The sequence below is a fragment of the Trachymyrmex septentrionalis genome, unplaced genomic scaffold, assembly GCF_001594115.1.
Source record: "Trachymyrmex septentrionalis isolate Tsep2-gDNA-1 unplaced genomic scaffold, Tsep1.0 scaffold44, whole genome shotgun sequence".
NCBI classification, from domain to species: Eukaryota; Metazoa; Arthropoda; class Insecta; order Hymenoptera; family Formicidae; genus Trachymyrmex; species Trachymyrmex septentrionalis.
The window spans coordinates 3,324,900-3,344,005 of record NW_017305611.1 but is presented as its reverse complement, the minus strand read 5'-3'; the positions used below and the strand labels follow the sequence as shown (position 1 = coordinate 3,344,005).

General features: G+C 36.4%; 1 protein-coding gene across 3 annotated transcripts in view; it reads left to right on the top strand.

Annotated features, from left to right (window-relative positions):
- Positions 1-14,719, top strand: part of LOC108751404 (ankyrin repeat domain-containing protein 17) — a 25,813-nt gene extending 11,094 nt beyond the window's left edge. Inside the window, exons 8-29 of one of the 3 annotated variants that reach the window (XM_018491567.1) lie at positions 239-517; positions 548-898; positions 1,195-1,360; positions 1,465-2,069; positions 2,358-2,519; positions 2,604-2,814; positions 2,895-3,296; positions 3,395-3,730; positions 3,853-4,023; positions 4,182-4,547; positions 4,678-4,832; positions 4,914-5,089; positions 5,166-5,298; positions 5,537-6,270; positions 6,710-7,018; positions 7,141-7,335; positions 7,701-7,848; positions 7,926-8,133; positions 8,720-9,627; positions 10,141-11,454; positions 11,997-12,167; positions 12,286-14,719. In XM_018491567.1, the coding sequence (XP_018347069.1) occupies positions 239-517; positions 548-898; positions 1,195-1,360; positions 1,465-2,069; positions 2,358-2,519; positions 2,604-2,814; positions 2,895-3,296; positions 3,395-3,730; positions 3,853-4,023; positions 4,182-4,547; positions 4,678-4,832; positions 4,914-5,089; positions 5,166-5,298; positions 5,537-6,270; positions 6,710-7,018; positions 7,141-7,335; positions 7,701-7,848; positions 7,926-8,133; positions 8,720-9,627; positions 10,141-11,454; positions 11,997-12,167; positions 12,286-12,309 (7,524 nt within the window). In that variant the 3' untranslated portion in view covers positions 12,310-14,719. Of the gene's footprint in view, positions 1-238; positions 899-1,194; positions 1,361-1,464; positions 2,070-2,357; positions 2,520-2,603; positions 2,815-2,894; positions 3,297-3,394; positions 3,731-3,852; positions 4,024-4,181; positions 4,548-4,677; positions 4,833-4,913; positions 5,090-5,165; positions 5,299-5,536; positions 6,271-6,709; positions 7,019-7,140; positions 7,336-7,700; positions 7,849-7,925; positions 8,134-8,719; positions 9,628-10,140; positions 11,455-11,996; positions 12,168-12,285 lie in introns of all 3 variants that reach the window. The other 2 variants (XM_018491568.1, XM_018491566.1) reach the window with 2 other exon arrangements.
- The last annotated feature ends 4,387 nt before the right edge of the window (positions 14,720-19,106 follow it).

Below are 19,106 nucleotides of genomic sequence, written 5' to 3'. Positions count from 1 at the left end.
TATATATATATATATATATATATATATATACGCTTTGAAATATATAAAAGTTCACAAAGATTTAATATAAATGTAATATCTCTCAGATATGAGAGATTGACACATTGCGTGATATACGATATTACCAATTTCTCAATTATGTGCGACATTCGTACAGTATTTTAATATATTCTATACAATCTTTTCAAGGCATTAATTATATTTGTATCGATATATAACTCAATGAAATAAATTATAGGATAACTCTACTATGCTGATAGAAGCGGCAAAAGGGGGTCACACTCCTGTTGTTCAACTATTATTGGATTATCCTCATAGTATTATGATGAGTGCTCCTCATAGTGCTGCACCTGCGCCCATGCTATTACCGCAACAGCAGCAACAACAGCAACAACAACAGCAGCCACAACTGCAACAGCAGCAGCAGCAATCACAACAACAGCAACAACCACAACATATAAGTCATCAACAACACGTACCTCACTCTCAACAAACATCTACGCAACCACAGCAGCAGCAACAACAACAACAACAACAACAACAACAACAACAAGCCGCCGAACAACAAGCGCAAAATCTTCAACCCAAACATAATACGCAAAAGTCATTGTTAAGAAAAAATCGATCAGTGACTATGATGCCTGATATGAGCCTTACTTCTGCCGAAGCGCAACAAGTTCGTTCACAGCCCGCAGGAGAATCAACCACTACTATTAAGGACGATACCAATATTCTTGATAAAGGCAGTGGGGGTTTTACAAGTTTGTCAGAACCTAATATTAGTCTTAGTCCAACGCCAGCAGCGTCAACGCAAGTGATACATGTCAGCGAAAGTCGGAAAGCTGTAACTAGACAAGAGCAAATCCTTCACAAGCAACAAATACTTGAAGAACTACAAGTACGTCCTTTGTATTAATTCTCGACAAAGTTCCTCGATACATTTAAAAACACAAAACATTGTAAGAATCTTTGATTAACTGTAACAGCATTTATATATACTTAACTCATCTAAAAATATAATTATCTTTTTATATATGATATATACGCAGATGCAAAATCCAAATAGACACAAAAATGTTCAAATATAATGCATTTTTTATAATTATATTGTACTTTATATGTATCTATATGTATGCGTGTGTATGCACAGTTTTGTATAGCCTCTTTGTCAAGTCGTATAATGGTATCTTTCAGAGGGTAGAACGAGAACTACAAATTAAAGGTGCAGGACATTTGTTTTCTGGTCCACGGAATTCAATTATTAATCAATCTCAGCAGCAGCAAGATCCTAGCGAGACGGACGCATTATTACCGGGCATGTTGAATATTGACTTGCCAGCTCAGTCTACATCTCCTCATGGTATTTTCTTCACTTTATTTTATCGAAATAAGCATTTACATTAAATGTTTATGATTATATATGTTAATGTTTTCAACGTGAATTTTTTTACAATTTTTTAAAAGGTTTAGTTTGCAATACAACCGGTATGTCTGGTGGTTCACTGACGTATCCAGGGGTGCACACTAACGACGCAGCGTTGGTGTGTAGCGCTTATCTTGATGGTAAAATAATGGGGATGCAAGCTGCACAGTTCCAGAAAACACTTTCCGTGGTTCCAACTGCGACGGAAACGTTCCCTACAAATACATTTCCTTCCTCACCTCCCTTATCTCTCGCGCCATTACCTGTTACAACTACTACCACCGTATCACTCATTAGTGCTACTTCTTCAACAACTACGCCGAGTCCGCCGAGCATTTCTACGCCTCCAACCGTTATAGCCGTTTCTCAATCGCCTATTACTGCAAGCAGCGACGTCAGCCAAAATACTGCTATAAGCGATCGTCCGAAAGCTAAACCCGTATCAAAAAAGGAAGGGAAAAATGTACGAAAAGCTACATCTAGTATGGGGATGGCAAAATTACAGCAGACACAAGCAACCATAATGGCTGGACTTCACCAACAATATCAACAGAAACAACGTCAGCATCCTTCTTATCAAGTACAACAGGTTCAGCAACTACAACAACTAAATCAACAACTGCAACTTCAGTTGGATCAAGTGCAGGTGGATTTTTATTTTTTTCTTCAATATTTTATTTTGACTTCAAAAATCTGTTTATGCGTGAGACAACAATTAAATTTAACACACGTCGAGTGCTGTCCAAGATTTGTAATTTTGAACATTGATTTGACGTGCGTCTATTATCTTTCTTTTTCTGTCTATTTTAAAAAAGGGGGAGGGGAGGGGGACAATGGATATGAATACAAGTCGATATATATGAAGTGCTCACAATTACAAATCGTAACGGCATCGATATAGACTTTTTTTTAATGATTTTTTTTTTTAATACAGATACAACAATCGCAGCAACCACAATCGCAACCGCCGCAACAATCTCACCAACAAACTCATTCACAGCAAACCAATATAGTTGCTAATAACACTGGTAGCATACTTATGCCCACTCAATTGATGTCGCACTTGCATCCTACGCATCATCATTTGCACAATCAGGTAATTATATTGTTAAAGGATTATTTAACAATTAATTTCGTATTGGAACACATGTTTAAAAAAAAAAAAACACATTTTTAATAGCAAACAGCGCAAGAAAATCTTCCTGAGCCAACGGATCCTGAATTGACGCGAAAATACAGAGAAAGCGCGTGCGCGTTTTTCACTGGCGCTCAGAAATCTAAAACTTTCTCCCCTAACGAGAGAGTATTGAAATTAGAAGATGGCACGGATATTCCTATTGACGATGCGTTTGAAATTTTTCGTTCCATCAGTTTCGACGATCCAGTTGACAGTAAATATTTTTATGAAGTTTAAGAAGGAAAAAAATAATAAAAATAATTTAACCTTTCATTATATTCCATTTCGATATAGCAACAGAAGATCAAGAGAAGCTTGAGTTAAAAAGATTGGATGTATCGAATAACAAGGAACAGCAACAACAGCAACATTTGCATACTACACAAATAGTTCAGCAAAGCGGAAGTCCTCACGCATCCCAAGAATATTTTACTCCTGTGCTGTCAGTACCTTCGGTTTCTTTACCGGCCTTACCGTCATTGCAAGTGACCAGCGCTGGTGTTCAAATAGAGGCAGACATATCAGCGGGTTTACAACTAACAAGTACGCAATCCTTGCAAAATCCGACGCTGAAGAATCGTCTGAGGGCCTTCGAGGAAGGCTTTCGCCAAGGTAGCATACATTTTCGCGAATGTATGCAACATATTAGCAGCGATACTTTCCAACCCCAATTGTTGCTTCAGTCCTCTCAAATAAGTAAGTTGTGTACGTTCACATTATTAGCACATTTATAATGTCATTGAATTTCTCGCAATAGTAGAAGAATAATTTTTTATTTACTTTTTCGTTACTAGCATTTCCTACACAAACATTACCAGCTGTGAGTGGCGCACCAGGGATAATAGATAGTATACCTCCTCATCAATCGAGTAATTATGTGCAATCCACAACTTGCAGCACTAATCAAGTTCAAGTTGCTACCCAGACTCAAGCACCCGCTACTACAACAACCGCGAACGTTGCTACCTCCGACAAGAAACAAGTGTATACCGCACCAACAACCGGCAAAGGCAAGAAGGCCAGATATCCTCTCCTGTCTCAGCAACAGTCTTGTCAGCAACAACAAACTGCCAATGCTCAACAAACTCCTAACTTTCCTGCGCAAAATTATCAGCTGGATCCAGCGACAGGTGAGAATTGTGCGACACTGCGATTTCCGTTGTAATCGCACTGATAATATCACGCGATAATGTTCAAAGTAAATTGCCAAGAGTGTCCTCACTATTTAGTTATTGACTAATGTACAAAATAGGTGTCCCAACAGTCGGTGGATACGCGTCTAACCAAGTTCCACCCGCTCCGTTTTCGTGTATAGATGTTGATTCAGAAACTGACAGCAATCACGATACTGCGCTGACTTTGGCTTGTGCGGGAGGGCATGAAGATCTTGTAGAACTTCTTCTGAGTCGCGGTGCAGATATAGGTAGGTGAAATGTACATTGTTACGTGGCTGAATTTAATACATCAAATTTTCTAGTATATTTAATGTAGAAGAGAAATATTTGTCGCCTGCATTATGAAATATGAGAGACTTTTATCAAGCTGATAACAAACAAGCTGACATACTTCATTTCCTTATAGAACATAGAGACAAGAAGGGATTTACGCCGCTTATTTTGGCCGCAACAGCTGGTCATCAAAAAGTAGTCGAAATTCTACTCAATCATGGAGCTGACATAGAAGCACAATCTGAACGTACCAAGGATACACCACTGTCTCTCGCATGCAGCGGTGGTAGATACGAAGTAGTTGAGCTTTTACTCAATCGCGGTGCAAACAAAGAACATCGAAACGTTTCTGATTATACCCCCTTGAGTTTGGCTGCATCCGGCGGTTATGTGAACATAATAAAGCTTCTACTGAGCCATGGTGCCGAAATTAATTCACGAACTGGTTCAAAATTAGGCATATCTCCGCTAATGTTAGCAGCTATGAATGGTCATACCGGTAAGAAAATTTGAAATTGCTTATTCATAAATAGTACTTGACAATAACGAATTCCAATTTGTCAGACGTAAAGAACCCTTTGTTATGACTGAAACACTAAAAGAAATATATATGACATTTTAATGTATAGCGGCAGTTAAATTACTATTGGATATGGGGAGTGATATTAACGCGCAAATCGAGACGAACCGTAACACGGCATTGACACTCGCATGTTTTCAAGGAAGACACGAGGTCGTTAGTCTTCTTCTCGACCGAAAAGCCAATGTTGAACATCGAGCTAAAGTAACATATCTAATATTTAAGTAGTGAATGTAATTTTTAATATTGTGCAAAATACTAACTTTTTTTGTTTTGTTCTTAAAGACGGGTTTAACGCCATTAATGGAGGCCGCTAGTGGTGGATACGTCGAAGTCGGGCGTGTGTTACTTACTAAAGGTGCAGACGTTAATGCTACGCCTGTACCGTCATCTCGTGATACTGCCCTCACAATTGCTGCTGATAAAGGACACTGCCGTTTCGTAGAACTCTTATTATCGAGGTAATGTGTCCCTATATTTCATGTGTCGCATTATGAAATAACAATCCAAATGAAGAGTTTCTTTTTTTTTCCTCAGGGGAACCCAGGTCGAGGTAAAAAATAAAAAAGGAAACAGTCCATTATGGTTAGCTGCAAATGGAGGGCATCTTAATGTCGTGGATTTGCTATTTCATGCAGGTGCCGATATTGATTCACAAGATAATCGTAAGGTACGCACGACAATGTGTTGTTCGACGAGAGGCTTGCGTAGTAGAATATGTTCTTTTTCGAAGAATTCTGAAGTAATGCAATAAGTTAGAGTAAAACAAACTATAGTTATCTCGTTCTGATTTATTGTATGGTCAATGTACGTCAGTTCAGACTTGGAATGGAAAAAGAACAGATCTTATGTTTTTTTCTGAAATTAGAAATAAAATATGTACGTAAAATATATTCTATACCGATTAGGTTTCCTGCCTAATGGCCGCATTCCGAAAGGGTCATATTAAAGTAGTCAAATGGATGGTGAATCATGTAACGCAATTCCCAAGCGATCAAGAAATGACGAGATATATAGCTACAGTTAGCGATAAAGAACTTTTGGAAAAATGTCATGAATGCGTAAAAGTTATAAGAGCTGCCAAAGAGACGCAGGCCGCTAAAGCAAATAAGAATGCAAGTATATTGTTGGAAGAACTCGACATGGAAAAAAATAGAGAGGAATCGAAGAAAGCGGCTGCTGCGCGTAGACGAGAGAGAAAGAAAAAGAAGAAGCTCGAGAAGAAGGAGGAGAAACGTAAACTTCATGAAGAATACAAGAAGAACGAGACAGCTTTTGAGGATAAGGAAGAAAGTGGAAAGAAATCAGACGAAGAATGCGATCGAGCGGATGACAGCGAGCATGAGGGCGGCGACGAGAGGATGGAGAGCGTGCCGTCTCCTGTAAACAGAAGCCCGGAAGATCCCGATAGAGAAGAGGGTGACAGTGGAATAGATGCAAACAGTCAGGGAAGCTGTAGTAGCAATGATGTAAAAGCGAGAGAGAAAAAGAAGGAAAAGAAGAAAAAGAAGAACAATAGTCCTAATAACAACGATAAGGATACGTCCCCACAGCGTTCGTCCAAGACTCTTCTTTCACAAAACACCAATTTATCTCAAAATATAGCGACATCGACAAAATCTCAAAATAACACTTTGGAAAAGTAAGAATACTCAAAGTTATTAAAGTAATAAGGGAAAAAGATAATTTGACATCTCGAAACTAGATATATTTAGCGTACAGATAATGTTAAACGTTGGTTAAGTATTGTAAAGCATAGGTGTAGACACCACGATACAGTTAAAAAGATCTAATCTTTTTAAATTTATATATTTAATATATTTTGAGGTATAAAAAAGAATAGAACTAATTCGAAAAAAAAATTGTTACTTTTGTTTTATTTTTAAAAATAATTGTATTTTCGAAAAGAGAAAGATTCAGTGTTTTATAAGGCGAATTATTCCTTACTTTAAAACAGCATAATTTTGAGTGTCTACACAATGATAGAATAGGTATATGGTATATCATATATATGTAACCAAATATTGATATATCGATTATCCTTGATATTATTTTATATGCCAATAATGTAATTTCCGCAGGCGAATTATAAATAATGTAACCAGCGCAATATCTGTATCTACAACTTCGGTCACAACTACTAGAACATCCACCACCATCAGTTCCGATCGAAAACTAAAAGGACAATTGGTTTTTGAGTCCTCCAGGCATCCTGCTGATAGAGAAGATTTTGAAGCAACTGGTAACGAGACTTATATTCCTGGCAAAGGAAAAAAGTCTTATAATAATCAGTACGATGGAGATGCTCTAAACACATCGACGAAAGCGAGTAACACTAGCCCTAAGCAAAGCGGAAAACGCGAAGAAGGATGGAAGGAAGTTGTACGAAAGTAAGATACGTGTACTTAAAAGACATTCAAAGTTCAGAGACATTTTTTAAAAATGTTTTTCTTTATTTTGATTAATATTATCTTTTATAAATAGAATCATATAACACAATTGTGATTTGTAGGGGACAATCGGATGATTCAGGCAGATTTATGAATTCACCGTTCCGTTCTAAGAAAGTATCCGTTCCCCCAAATGCTATCAGCCGAGTGATAGGTAGAGGTGGCAGTAATATAAATGCTATTCGAGTTGCAACGGGTGCGCACATCGAAGTAGAAAAGCAAAGTAAATGCCAAGTGGAAAGAATCATTACGATTAAGTGAGTATTAGATATTGTATATCCTTTAATATATAAAATTTATATACTTTATACATAAAAAGATGTATACCAATCAAATCTATCGCCTTAAGGACACAAATTTTCAATTTCTTTTGTCATTTAAAAACGTTCTAAAAAAGAAAAAAAGGTTTTAACACCACAATGTCGACATTTTATTTTTTCCACATAAATATTTCTCTAATTTTATGGAAAAATTAAATTAAATTAAATTAAATTAAAATATCTTAAATCTAACAAATAAGAGAATTTTTAAAAAGTTGTCTACGATTTAAGAAGATATCTTGATTTATATTACATGAAAATATTGGTATTTCAAATTGGTCATTTATTTATTGGTTTTGTAGAGGCTCATCTGAAGCAACAAAACAAGCTCATACATTGATATCAGCACTTATTAAGGATCCAGATGTAGATATATTGCAGATGCTTCCGAAATCAAAACTGAATGTCGTAACAACCTCTTCGTGGGACAAATCTGTCTCCACTGTTGCTGTGAGCAGGAGAAATAAAACTATAATAAGTTTTATACTGTATATAGAGTGATTTAATAAACTAATATCTTCTTTCAGGCAAGCAAAACGAAAATTGGTGGTTCTGTTAATAAATCCTCTAATCTGGCATCTAGTACAACCAGTAACCAAATTAATAAATCAGGATATCCTTCAGGTGTGTCTACTACTAATCCGTTGGTTCCTATTCGCTCATCAAGCATGAAGCTTGCTGGTGTTTTTCCTACTTCTTTGCCACGTGCGACCGCGCCTAGACTCATGGCCGCAGGTAATAAAAACAACTATTGTTCACAAAAGTAATATCGAATATTTTATTTTTCTTTCATATTTGTGTCTGTTATCACGTATAAAAAAATATCTATAAAATTGTTCAGAATGAAATTTCAGAGTATTAATTACATAGTGCTATTTTTTAAATGAGAAAACTAATCGAAAGATTTCGAATTATTTTTTTTTCTATGATTTTTTTATTAAGAAATATTGTTATCTCCCGCGCGCCCCCACCCCACACCACACACACACACACATACAACGCGCGCGCGCACATTAAAAGCGTACAGATAAACGTTAAGCGTAAAGACAAACAAGACGTTATTGCTATTAAATAACATATAATTCACATCAAAATAAATGTAATATTGTTGAAACGTTTTGACTGAGCCTTTTTAGAAATCTGATTTTTAATATTGTTACACGTAGTTAGTGGGTAGAAATTGTAAATCAGTCTATAAAAATCTAGAAATGTGGTCAACAAGGAAAACAAAAATTACGGGTATTAGAATACGTATTGTACTTTAATTTTGTATCGTATTAAATATCACATATGAATATTAAACTTACGTATGCACATATAGCGGAGAAACGTGCGCAAGGCGTAGTCCAAATGGCGTCCTCGTCAAACACCAAGACGACGATGTCGTATACGAGTGCGATTATGACCGCCGGTAGAGCAGGGACAAAGATTGTCACGACCAGCACGACGCAGACATTCGCGGCGAAGCTATCCGAGATCACTGCCTCGACTCACAGTTCTACTACCGTCATGCAGTCCAGTCACACCGCACCGATTAAGCAACAGAAACCCATGGCGCACGCCACGACTGTAACTATCATGTCGGCCACGGCTGCGGCAACCGCTCACACAACCAGCCAGCAACAACAGTCCATAGTCAGTACCTCGCCGAAACACTGCCGATCACTGCCCACCTTGTCTACCCCGTCGGCAATAGCATCTCATTATTCCGCGAAGTCGAGTTACCCCCCAGGAACGATTGCGATTTCGTCATCAGCCACAAACGCCGTGGTGACGACGAACTGTCCGGAAAATTTAATCGTCTCGACGTCAGCCAATTCCATTCGAGTGACACCTTCGCCACCGGTTGTAGCGCTGCAAACGCAAACATTGCCACCACCACTACCAACGGCACAACAACAGCAGCAACAGCAACAACCGATTCAACAACAACAATCGCAACAAAATATTCGCAGCACTACGCCGATTTTAACTCAGGAGCATCAGCAGCAGCAGCAACAACAGCAACAGCAGCAGCAGCAGCAGCAGCAGCAGCAGCCTAGCAGCACGCCTCTAGAGTATTCTCTGTTTAACGATACTTTTACTAAAGTCACGCAACAGTCAATGTGGGGAGGAAGAGAAAACGAAACTCAAAAAGGCATGAATTTTGCGACTGTTGCGGGCGGTGGTGTATCGTCAAACACGAACTCCGGCTCATCTGCGGCTAAGTTTGATAGCTCCCCACCACAGGTATGTTGTGGCTGAAAAAATGGATCATTTCTATTTGATTTTTTTCGTATTATAAGAATACACACAATACAAGATAGTCTTGTTCGTACAATGGGAGAGTCAAAAGTAGTATACATACGAATTTCGTCTAAATGTATTTAAATTTATTTTACTTATCCCCCCCCTCCGCTCTCACTATCTCGTGAGCAAATGGCATGACGCCACAATATTCAAGTATGCGCGAGAAATTTGCATCGAAAGTTTCTCGTAACTTTTTATGTGAATTTTTTTAATGTAAATTTTTACGGAGAATGTGCATTTAAGTGACGTATGTAATAGAAAAATTATTTTATAATTACAACAGTATTTTAACGGATATTTAGCAGCATATAAATAATATCGGTTTAAAATCAATTAAAATCAATTCAATTAAACATTTCAAAGATTCAATACAGATTTCTCGCGAATATTTGAATATTGTCTGTGAATTAGTGGGGCTATATACGTGAACATTTTAAATTTTGTCGAGCACAGGTAGATGCATCCAAAGCTCCGGGGTACCGTGGTACAGCAATGTGTTCCCCGGTATCCAGCAAGCCAGGTAACACAAGCAATACATCGACCAACGTAATTGGCAGCGTGGTATCATGTTCCGTGCACAACAATCCTATGCAGCCCGCGCAATTTCAGTCTTCGACGAGCTACAGCGAGCATCCACTACCAAACAAGCCGCCCGGCAGTCTAGCGGTGGCTAGACCAGTAATACCCCAACAGAACATTGATATGGGAACGAGCATGACGGCACAGTTCAATAGGCCAGCGGTTTTTCAGGGTGATCTGACAACACGGAACGCGACGACCCACCAACCGGCAGCACACGTGATACCATCTACGTCACAGCCGACACTGGACGTCAGTCTGTTCAAGGCGGCGAACAGCAGCAGCGGCAATTACGAGCATCCGAACGTCAACTCCAGTCTGTTGAAAATGATGCCGAACGATAGTCAGAGTAGCGCCGGTCATTCTCTGCTACCGTTTCATCCTCACATGCAGAGTTTCGCTCAGACTATTGCGCCATCCGCCTCCGTGATCAACACAACCGTTAGTATGTCAAGATTAAATCCGCGCGCTCCCGACTTCTCCAGTTCGCTTCACCTGAGCAATAAGCCACAAGTGACGATGTTCAATGCTGCCGCCGGATCGGCAGGATTGCACCCGGCCAACATGTTCGCCGCAACCGTGCCGGCGCCACCGCCGTCTGCCATACAATCCAATAATCTGGCGATGCTCGGCAACTATCAGCTGGGAAAATATCAAGCGCCCTCGCGGGCGACACCAGCAGCGAACACTGGCATCTCGACGACCGCTCAGACGACCCGCTGGCCGTTCGCCACACCAGCACCACATACTAGCTACCCGCCACACCAGGATCCCATGATAAGCCAGATGGGATTCTCCAATCAACTTACCAACATTGGCGGTCAACCGGGCGGTGGTGGCATCGACCTGATTACGACTCTGGAGAACGGTGGCTCGCCGGCTATATCTCCCTCGTCGCCGGCGCAAGTTGTTCAGGAAATGAGCCAACTCAAGATCGAAGATCGCAAAGTACCACGACCGATCGGTACTGAAAGAGCAACATGGAAGAATTACTCGACAGCGGGCATGGGTCCGGGCGGGGACGCCGATTCTATCAGTTGGATGCTCAATGAGAAACTAGCATGGTCGAATTGCAACCTGGCGCCTGGTATCGACAGGCACCAGATGTTTCGATCGAATCCCACTTATAACCAACGTATATCCAATGTTGAACCTGAGCTTCATCAAATGATGGACTCTTCCTTCCAGGTAACTGCCAGTTCTCTCGCACGATTACATGATTAATTTTATTATTTGCAATTATTTTTATCCAATAATTTATTATACTTTGTGCAACATTGTTACATATAATAGTAAAAAAAAGATCTAGGACTGAAAACTGCATAAGTACTTGATATAAGTAATCAAACATTCGCATAACTTGAAAAATTCATCGTGTTAAAGATCAAAATAACACTTTTTGCTTTGATAATATACTAATAAATGATTCGATTACGATTTTGTATATTTTTCACGTCAAAATGACGATTTTTGCAAATATAAAGGGTAAGAAATTGTTGGTATTGACAAAATTGAAAATCATTGTTATCTTTGACATTCATCCCTGTATGCTTAATTTTTCACTTATGTAGTCGCGCGCGCGTGATAAGACCAATGGATTTGTATATAAGCGTAGTATTATAAGCTTTTTGTAATATCAAAGATTAAGATTTGCAGGATCTCTACCTTATTATTTGTTATGTCTATGTTATTTGTTTGTACACGCGTGTAATTAACTTTATCGTGTGTAGGGCCATGTGAATACACAACAGCCTTTCTCGACTAATGGAAGTACATTGTCACTCGTGCCAGCATTGTTATTGCCGCCACATTATGACCTGGCAGAACTCCCGCCGGACCAGAATAAGATAGATCCACCTGCGTGGGGAATGCCCGATGCCGTACAAGACAAGCAACATCCGGTTAGATTTCTTTATCTAGTTCTTCCAATTTGAAACTTTTTTTTTCCGAAACTACGGCTAACGATATGATAACACTATTGTAGGGAACTATGAATATATTAATTTTACTTATTTGCAGGCATGGACTAAATGGACCCACTAAAAAACACAAGAACTGATTGTGCTAACACAGCTTCAACCTCTAAATCTTAACATATTTTCATATTTTGGATCTGACGATGAGAAACCAAGAGATAGTAATAGCGATAATTTGAATTGGATCAATTATTTGTAGGCACATAAATTATATTACAATCTTATTATATTCATTCAAACCCAGATTCTCTCTTAATATTGCTTGTCACACTAGAGGATAAGACGATAAATCCTTAATTATTCAATTTATTGTTAATATATTTCTCGAGTTAATTACAGAAGCAATTATAAGCAATATCCACAAGAGCGAAAGAAAAAGAAAAGAGAGTCCGTGCCGGTTAAGGAAAACAACAGTAGGATAATAACAGCATCATTAATTATAATTACCTCAGATCTGTGTTATGTTTTTCTTAGTCGTACGAACATGTTCCGTTATCAATCGTTGATCAGTAGAAACATTGCTATTCCCCAACAATTGAATTCTCCAACAATGATGATTTATTTTCTATTGTCGAAAAGAATCTGAATTTGTGATATTCGGAAGCGATTCGGAGTTGCGATATTTTGAAACATATTTGCCAAATCCTTTAAAAATATTATATAATATATAACAAATCCAAAATGATCTAGATACATATAAAACAACACGTACACGTAAAATTTACATTTTGCATCGCCATTTTAGTCTCTGTAGTAGCGTTAACTGACATTTAAAATTTTGCTAGATATATAAATCCACATTATTATGAGACAGACTCGTAACAGCGAAGCGTATTCGCCAGATCACATGATTCAGTTATATATATATTTTTTTGTTTTTTCATAACATGTTTTAAATCGCTACTTCAGTCTGTACAATGTAACGTTATATGATGATGGAACATTTAACACAGATCGTATCACAGATGGATACGAATTATTATATTCAAGACATAGCTCTTTCTTCGAATTACGATTGATTTAAAATTTCGTTTGCTTGCATTGAGGACAGCTGTGCTTCTAGCACCACCATACCGAACGATAGGTGATGAAAATTACGTGTTACTATTTAGAGCGCTGTAAAGAAACGCTGTAATTTTACGGACATGTTACAATCGTGTAAATAATTGCTTTGCAAAACGAGAGATTCCGATTACTTCCATGTTGCAAATTGAGAGTGAAGAATTGAGACTGAAGAAGACAGTCCGAATAAAAGAAGAAAGTCTTGGGAACCATATTGGCTTCATCGAACCTGGGTACATATTGCTCTTCTTCCACTTTTGCACCTACGCTTTAATTCATTATTGTAACTCTGTCAAGTTTGACTGTTGCTTCTAAACTGTGCCCCAGAACAGATAGGTAGTAATTAGGGAAAAACAAAGGGAGAAGCGTTCCTTAGCACTGTAGACTCTCGCGAACGTCGATTACATCTTAATCGCCCTTGGAAGAGCACTTTTATTTTATTTCCACCTACACGAACGTTCATATAGTTTTTCATCGACAAGTGTATGTTAATGTTACATCATTTACTTGATCGAAGATACGAACAAAACGAAAACGATAAGTTACATAGTTCCAACCGATTACTTAAAGGAGGTTTCATTGGCCATACAGCCGTTCCGGTATAATACATTTACATCTTTGCATTTTGTTTTGTAGATGAAGTTCTTTATTGAATAATTAATGAGCATCGCGTAATATGAATCGCGTACTATTTCAAGCAGATTCATCAGATACAGATTATCACGATCGTAACGAATTTTTATCGAGCTCATACACAGCACGCAGAACATGAAAATTCTATACGTATCCCATACACCACGCGTAAAGATCACGACCAGGTTCTCGGGAAAATCGAATTTATGTAAACGTTACAAGAGATGTGTCACGAATCGAATACGCAATGTACTAATAATATATTATATATACCGAATCCTATTCAGATCAATGAATACAGTTCATTGTAAAAGTGGTAGTGGGCCGCCAACGCATGAGGATATAGCCGTGCGTCCCTAGTGCGACAGTGCTATTATAATATTATTATTGCTGTGGTGGTGTAATAATGTTTATTATTATATTATGGTTATTATTACACGCAAAACATAACTATAGGAAAGAAAGAGAAAAACAAGAAAAAAAAAACAGATACATAGAGAAAGGGAGAAAAACGTCACCCTGCTATCTCGGCTGGACTTAGTAATGATATAATAATATTATATAGATAAACAAACACACACTCGGATATATGAAATGTTCATTTCGATTGAACATTTGAAAATCTTTCTTGGTGGGGATTTCGGCAAGTGTTCAATACATAGCGACGATATACTATAATTGAAACGGTCCCCACACGCGCGTAAGTTGAGACGATTATGATGATGAGAGAAAGAGATAATGATGAAGGTAATGATGATGATGATAATGATAATGATATGAAGCTCATGGAAATCGTACGAGGGCTTTTTGACCTATATTCCAGGGAGCGCTTCAATTATTCTCTAAGGATATATTGTTATAATTTAAAGCCTATTTTCAAATTTGATTTATGATAACTGCGATATATGATATAAAACTATTATATGACATATAACAATAAAGCAAATAAATATAACGACGATGAATTGCGGTCTCTTCATTGTATTAACCTACCTTTAATTCTCTTCTTGAATCTCCTTTTCTTCACGAATATCTTTTTAAATCTGTGTATTTTTTAATCTCAATCTTTCGATTTTATATATTCTTCGTGCAATGTCTTAAACAATTAAATCTTTTGTTACTTATTTTAACATACCTCTGACTTCACCGATGAATTTGTATAGAAATATTTTTTTCAATCTACTGAAATTTATCATGGAGATTGCGCGTATTTATTACATATATAATAAAAAAACTAACTCGTGCGTTCGAGTATTTATTGTTAATTTCAAACAAAAAATTAATAACTGTTTCATAAAACAAATAAAAATTAATAACTGTTTCATAAGTCAAATAAAAATTAATAACTGTTTCAAAATCATTATTTCTACTTTTTCACCTTCCTAGTTCCCAATGTCAAAATATTAAATTTATAATTTTAATTTTCTTTTGGGATAATGTGAAAGGGATACTGAGAATAAATTTTTGTACGTCGCTTTGTATGTGACAGCGGCGACTGAATAATAATAATAATAATAATAATAATAGGATATTAGAACACTATATACTCATAATAAATATCCAGAGTATCCACATAGACTTAAAATTGTTTATATTTTTTATATTATTTCGTCGAAACATTCTTATCTAAATCTTTATCTTATGAAAAATAAACTATTTTCCGAATCTTATTCCGCTAATCATTGACGATGAGTAACTTTAAAATCTCTCAAAAAAAGAAATATCCACAATAGAATATCAACTTCCATTTGTAAGGGAAATTAAGCACAGCAGTTCATCATAGAAAAATGTTTAATTCAAGAGATAAGCTTATACGTTAATAATACAAAAAAAAGAAGAAACAAAACTTACAACATTTTAATAAAGAACATTCTTTTATAACAGTCACTTTTTTTACATTAAATAACAAATTATAAAAAAATCGAGAACTTCATGCTATTTTGCCGCATCAGCCTAAAAAATATTGAAAGTGTCTCCAATTATAAATAATATTTACGATTTAAAAATTCAAATCACATAATTCTTCTATTTCATCGACGATTTAGCTGATGCGATAAAATTCACGATTTATTGTACAGTAAAAATAATAAATATTTACATGTAGACAGTATATTTTATACAGAAAGTCAGTACCGCTCGAAAAAGTTGGTATTGATTGTCAAACATGAGTTGACAGCTTCCTTTCTGTCTCTCTCTCTCTCTCCCCCTCTCCCTCTGAATCGACTACACATAATCATTACTACAATCATTATATATAAAAAAATATATTTGTATAAAATAAATATATAATTATATGACGGTAGATTGACATGCCTCGTGATCACACAATAATAGACTCTCCTTTAAGTAGCCAGCGCTAGTAAGTAAAATAAGTAAGTAGAAAAAACGTAAAAAAAGAATTAAGAAACCTGATTCATCATAGGCGGATTATGATGCAATATGATTTAAGAAATAAATTCATTTCATGTAAATAAATACATCGCATATCTAGTCGATCACAGAGAGTCCAAATTCCCAAGAATTTGTAAAATCGCACACAAGTGGTGATATCAGGAAACTAAACATTCGCTTATCCAATGATCACGTGGCGTACGCGCGCGCGCCACACACACACACGCGCGCGCCCGCACGCACACACAAATACATATGTGTATGAAATAAATAACGAAAGGATGATCCACGAAATAATATCTAATCTGCCTCCTAATGTTATCCAGTAAAATTATAACGATAAATAAAGCTGTTTGTACAAAGCGGAAAATAATCCCCCCCCCCTCTCTCTCTCTCTCTCTCTCTCTCTCTCTCTCTCATGTAGTCTTAATCTTATAAAACTGTCTCTTATTGTAAGGAACAAAACGCTATTTTGCAAGTGGCAGTCCTCCATAGCAGAGTCGTCTCTGTAGCGAGACGGTTCTTCCACAGAACTTGTCTCTCTTATATAGCGGAATAATAAAAAATAAAATTTTTTACGTCGCGTGATTAGAAGTATATTACATATGTTTACTTATACATTCTGCAATTTATTAATTTCTCTCGCTCACTCTCTTTCTTCCTTTCTCACATATATATGTATATATACATTTTCATACATCTCATTTGCAATTATTTCAAACATTACTCACACAATGCAATTGCATTGAATCAAAGTAAGTTTACGTCCATTATAATTATGTATAATAAACTTGCACACAACCATTTTTCATTTCCTTACAGATACATGTTGCAATAATGACTTTGACAGAACCGTTCTTCTTTCACATGCATACAAAATATCTTAAGAAATTTGCATCCGTGCTTTCTTTTTTTTTAACATACTCCTCTGAATTACACTTTTCTTTCATATAGTTCAGTTAAACGTCTGCGACAGCACGGCTGTTATTAACGACAGCTTGTCAAAGATTATTGCGTTATTTTGTATTAATCTTGTAAATTCGCTATTCTATCTTTCCTCTGGCTCATATAAAAATAACACGCAATGCGAAGCTATCCAACATTGCTTTGTACATTCGCCCGTGCTCCAATGAAACAAAGTTGAACTTAACGAATCTAAAAAGTATTTATTGCCAAACTATGACGATTATTCGTACTATTGAGATGCGAAAAGCTATTAATGTAACTTAATGTAGAATGTGATGAAAGCGATTGCCGATACGAGCCGACAAAGGCTTCAAAAGACAGAGCTAATGATAAGATTCGGTCCAATTGTATTATATAATAATTTTTGCAAATTTATTTCGTAACGAAAATAAAAAATTGCATAAAAAAAGAAATTATATTAAAAAAAAAAAAACAATATTTACCGTTTTTTCTTCAAATCTGTAACGAAAAAAAGACTAGCGATTCTATTCGACAGAAATAGCGATATGAGTAATAACGACAGAACTAATAGCATCAGTGTTTAATTGTTAATTAGCACTAATATTTAATTAGCCTAGCAGTATCAATGTTCATTTTGTCCGGATGTTGTGTAGTCATCAGGCAAAATGTCATCTCTATCATCGTCGATCGATATTAAGAATCGCAAAAAAACTAAGCTCTATTATAGATCAATATACCTCCGACATCGTCCGTGTTATGTGTGTTACAAGTGTGTTACATTCATTCTGGATAATAAAATAATACCGTAGATCATTTTCACAGAATGCATCAATGGATCCATCAATTTCAACTGCATTTTACAACATTTTACACTCTGCTTTCCGTTTAACCAAACATGTGTATCTCACATTCTTGATTTATAAACGCAGAGGATGTAAAAATGTAGATAAAGAAAATAGATCCGCACTACCGCCCAAACATCACTTCATTTCACATAAATGTAACAAGCCGCGAGTATTAGCATTCTGTGTTAATTACATTTACAATTAATCTCGTATTTACACGTTATCCATTACTTAAAACATAATATAATTCCATCTAATGTTGTTTCACTCTCACTTTATCGTTTGCAATAAGGAGAGACGTACCAATCAAAGTTCAGTATGTACACATACGAAATAGATTAAATAGATTATTTATGGTAAAGAAGAAATAATTACGATAAGCTAAAAAGCAATCTTGATCTTTTCCTTATAATCTTTATATAGATCTTAAGGATCATGGACAATTACCAGTTGTGACATTAAAATGTGAATCTAAGAAGGTCATATACATTTTATATATAACAATACCTTATGTACATTATTGTGAGCATCTCGCAAAGTTATTATAATAAAAAAAGCAGAAAAAATGGAAGAAAATATGGAATCGTGTGTAAGTAGATCTCTCGATTTGTATCTAAAAAGTGTGTGAAATATGAAAAATATATATACATATATCTCGACTTTGAACTAAACATTGTGTGGGCGCATGTTTTGCAACATGCACGATTGCTGAGTTTCTGCAAATAAAATCTTTGCGTAACTATAAAGGTTTCTTATTCGTTAATACTAAAATTTCAATGTCTTGAAAAAAAATGAGTGTACATCTATAAAAATATATTAATCAATATAGTGTGAATGGTTAAAGAAACTTGTGAAAATTTTGCATTGAATCCTACAGATCGGTGGCCAATGACTCTCGATCATACTTACATGCAGATAAATTAATGCTACCAAAGAATGTGTATTTTTCATACAACTTGTTGAGGATTTTAACTCACGATTCTATTCTCTCGACAGTTACAAAAAA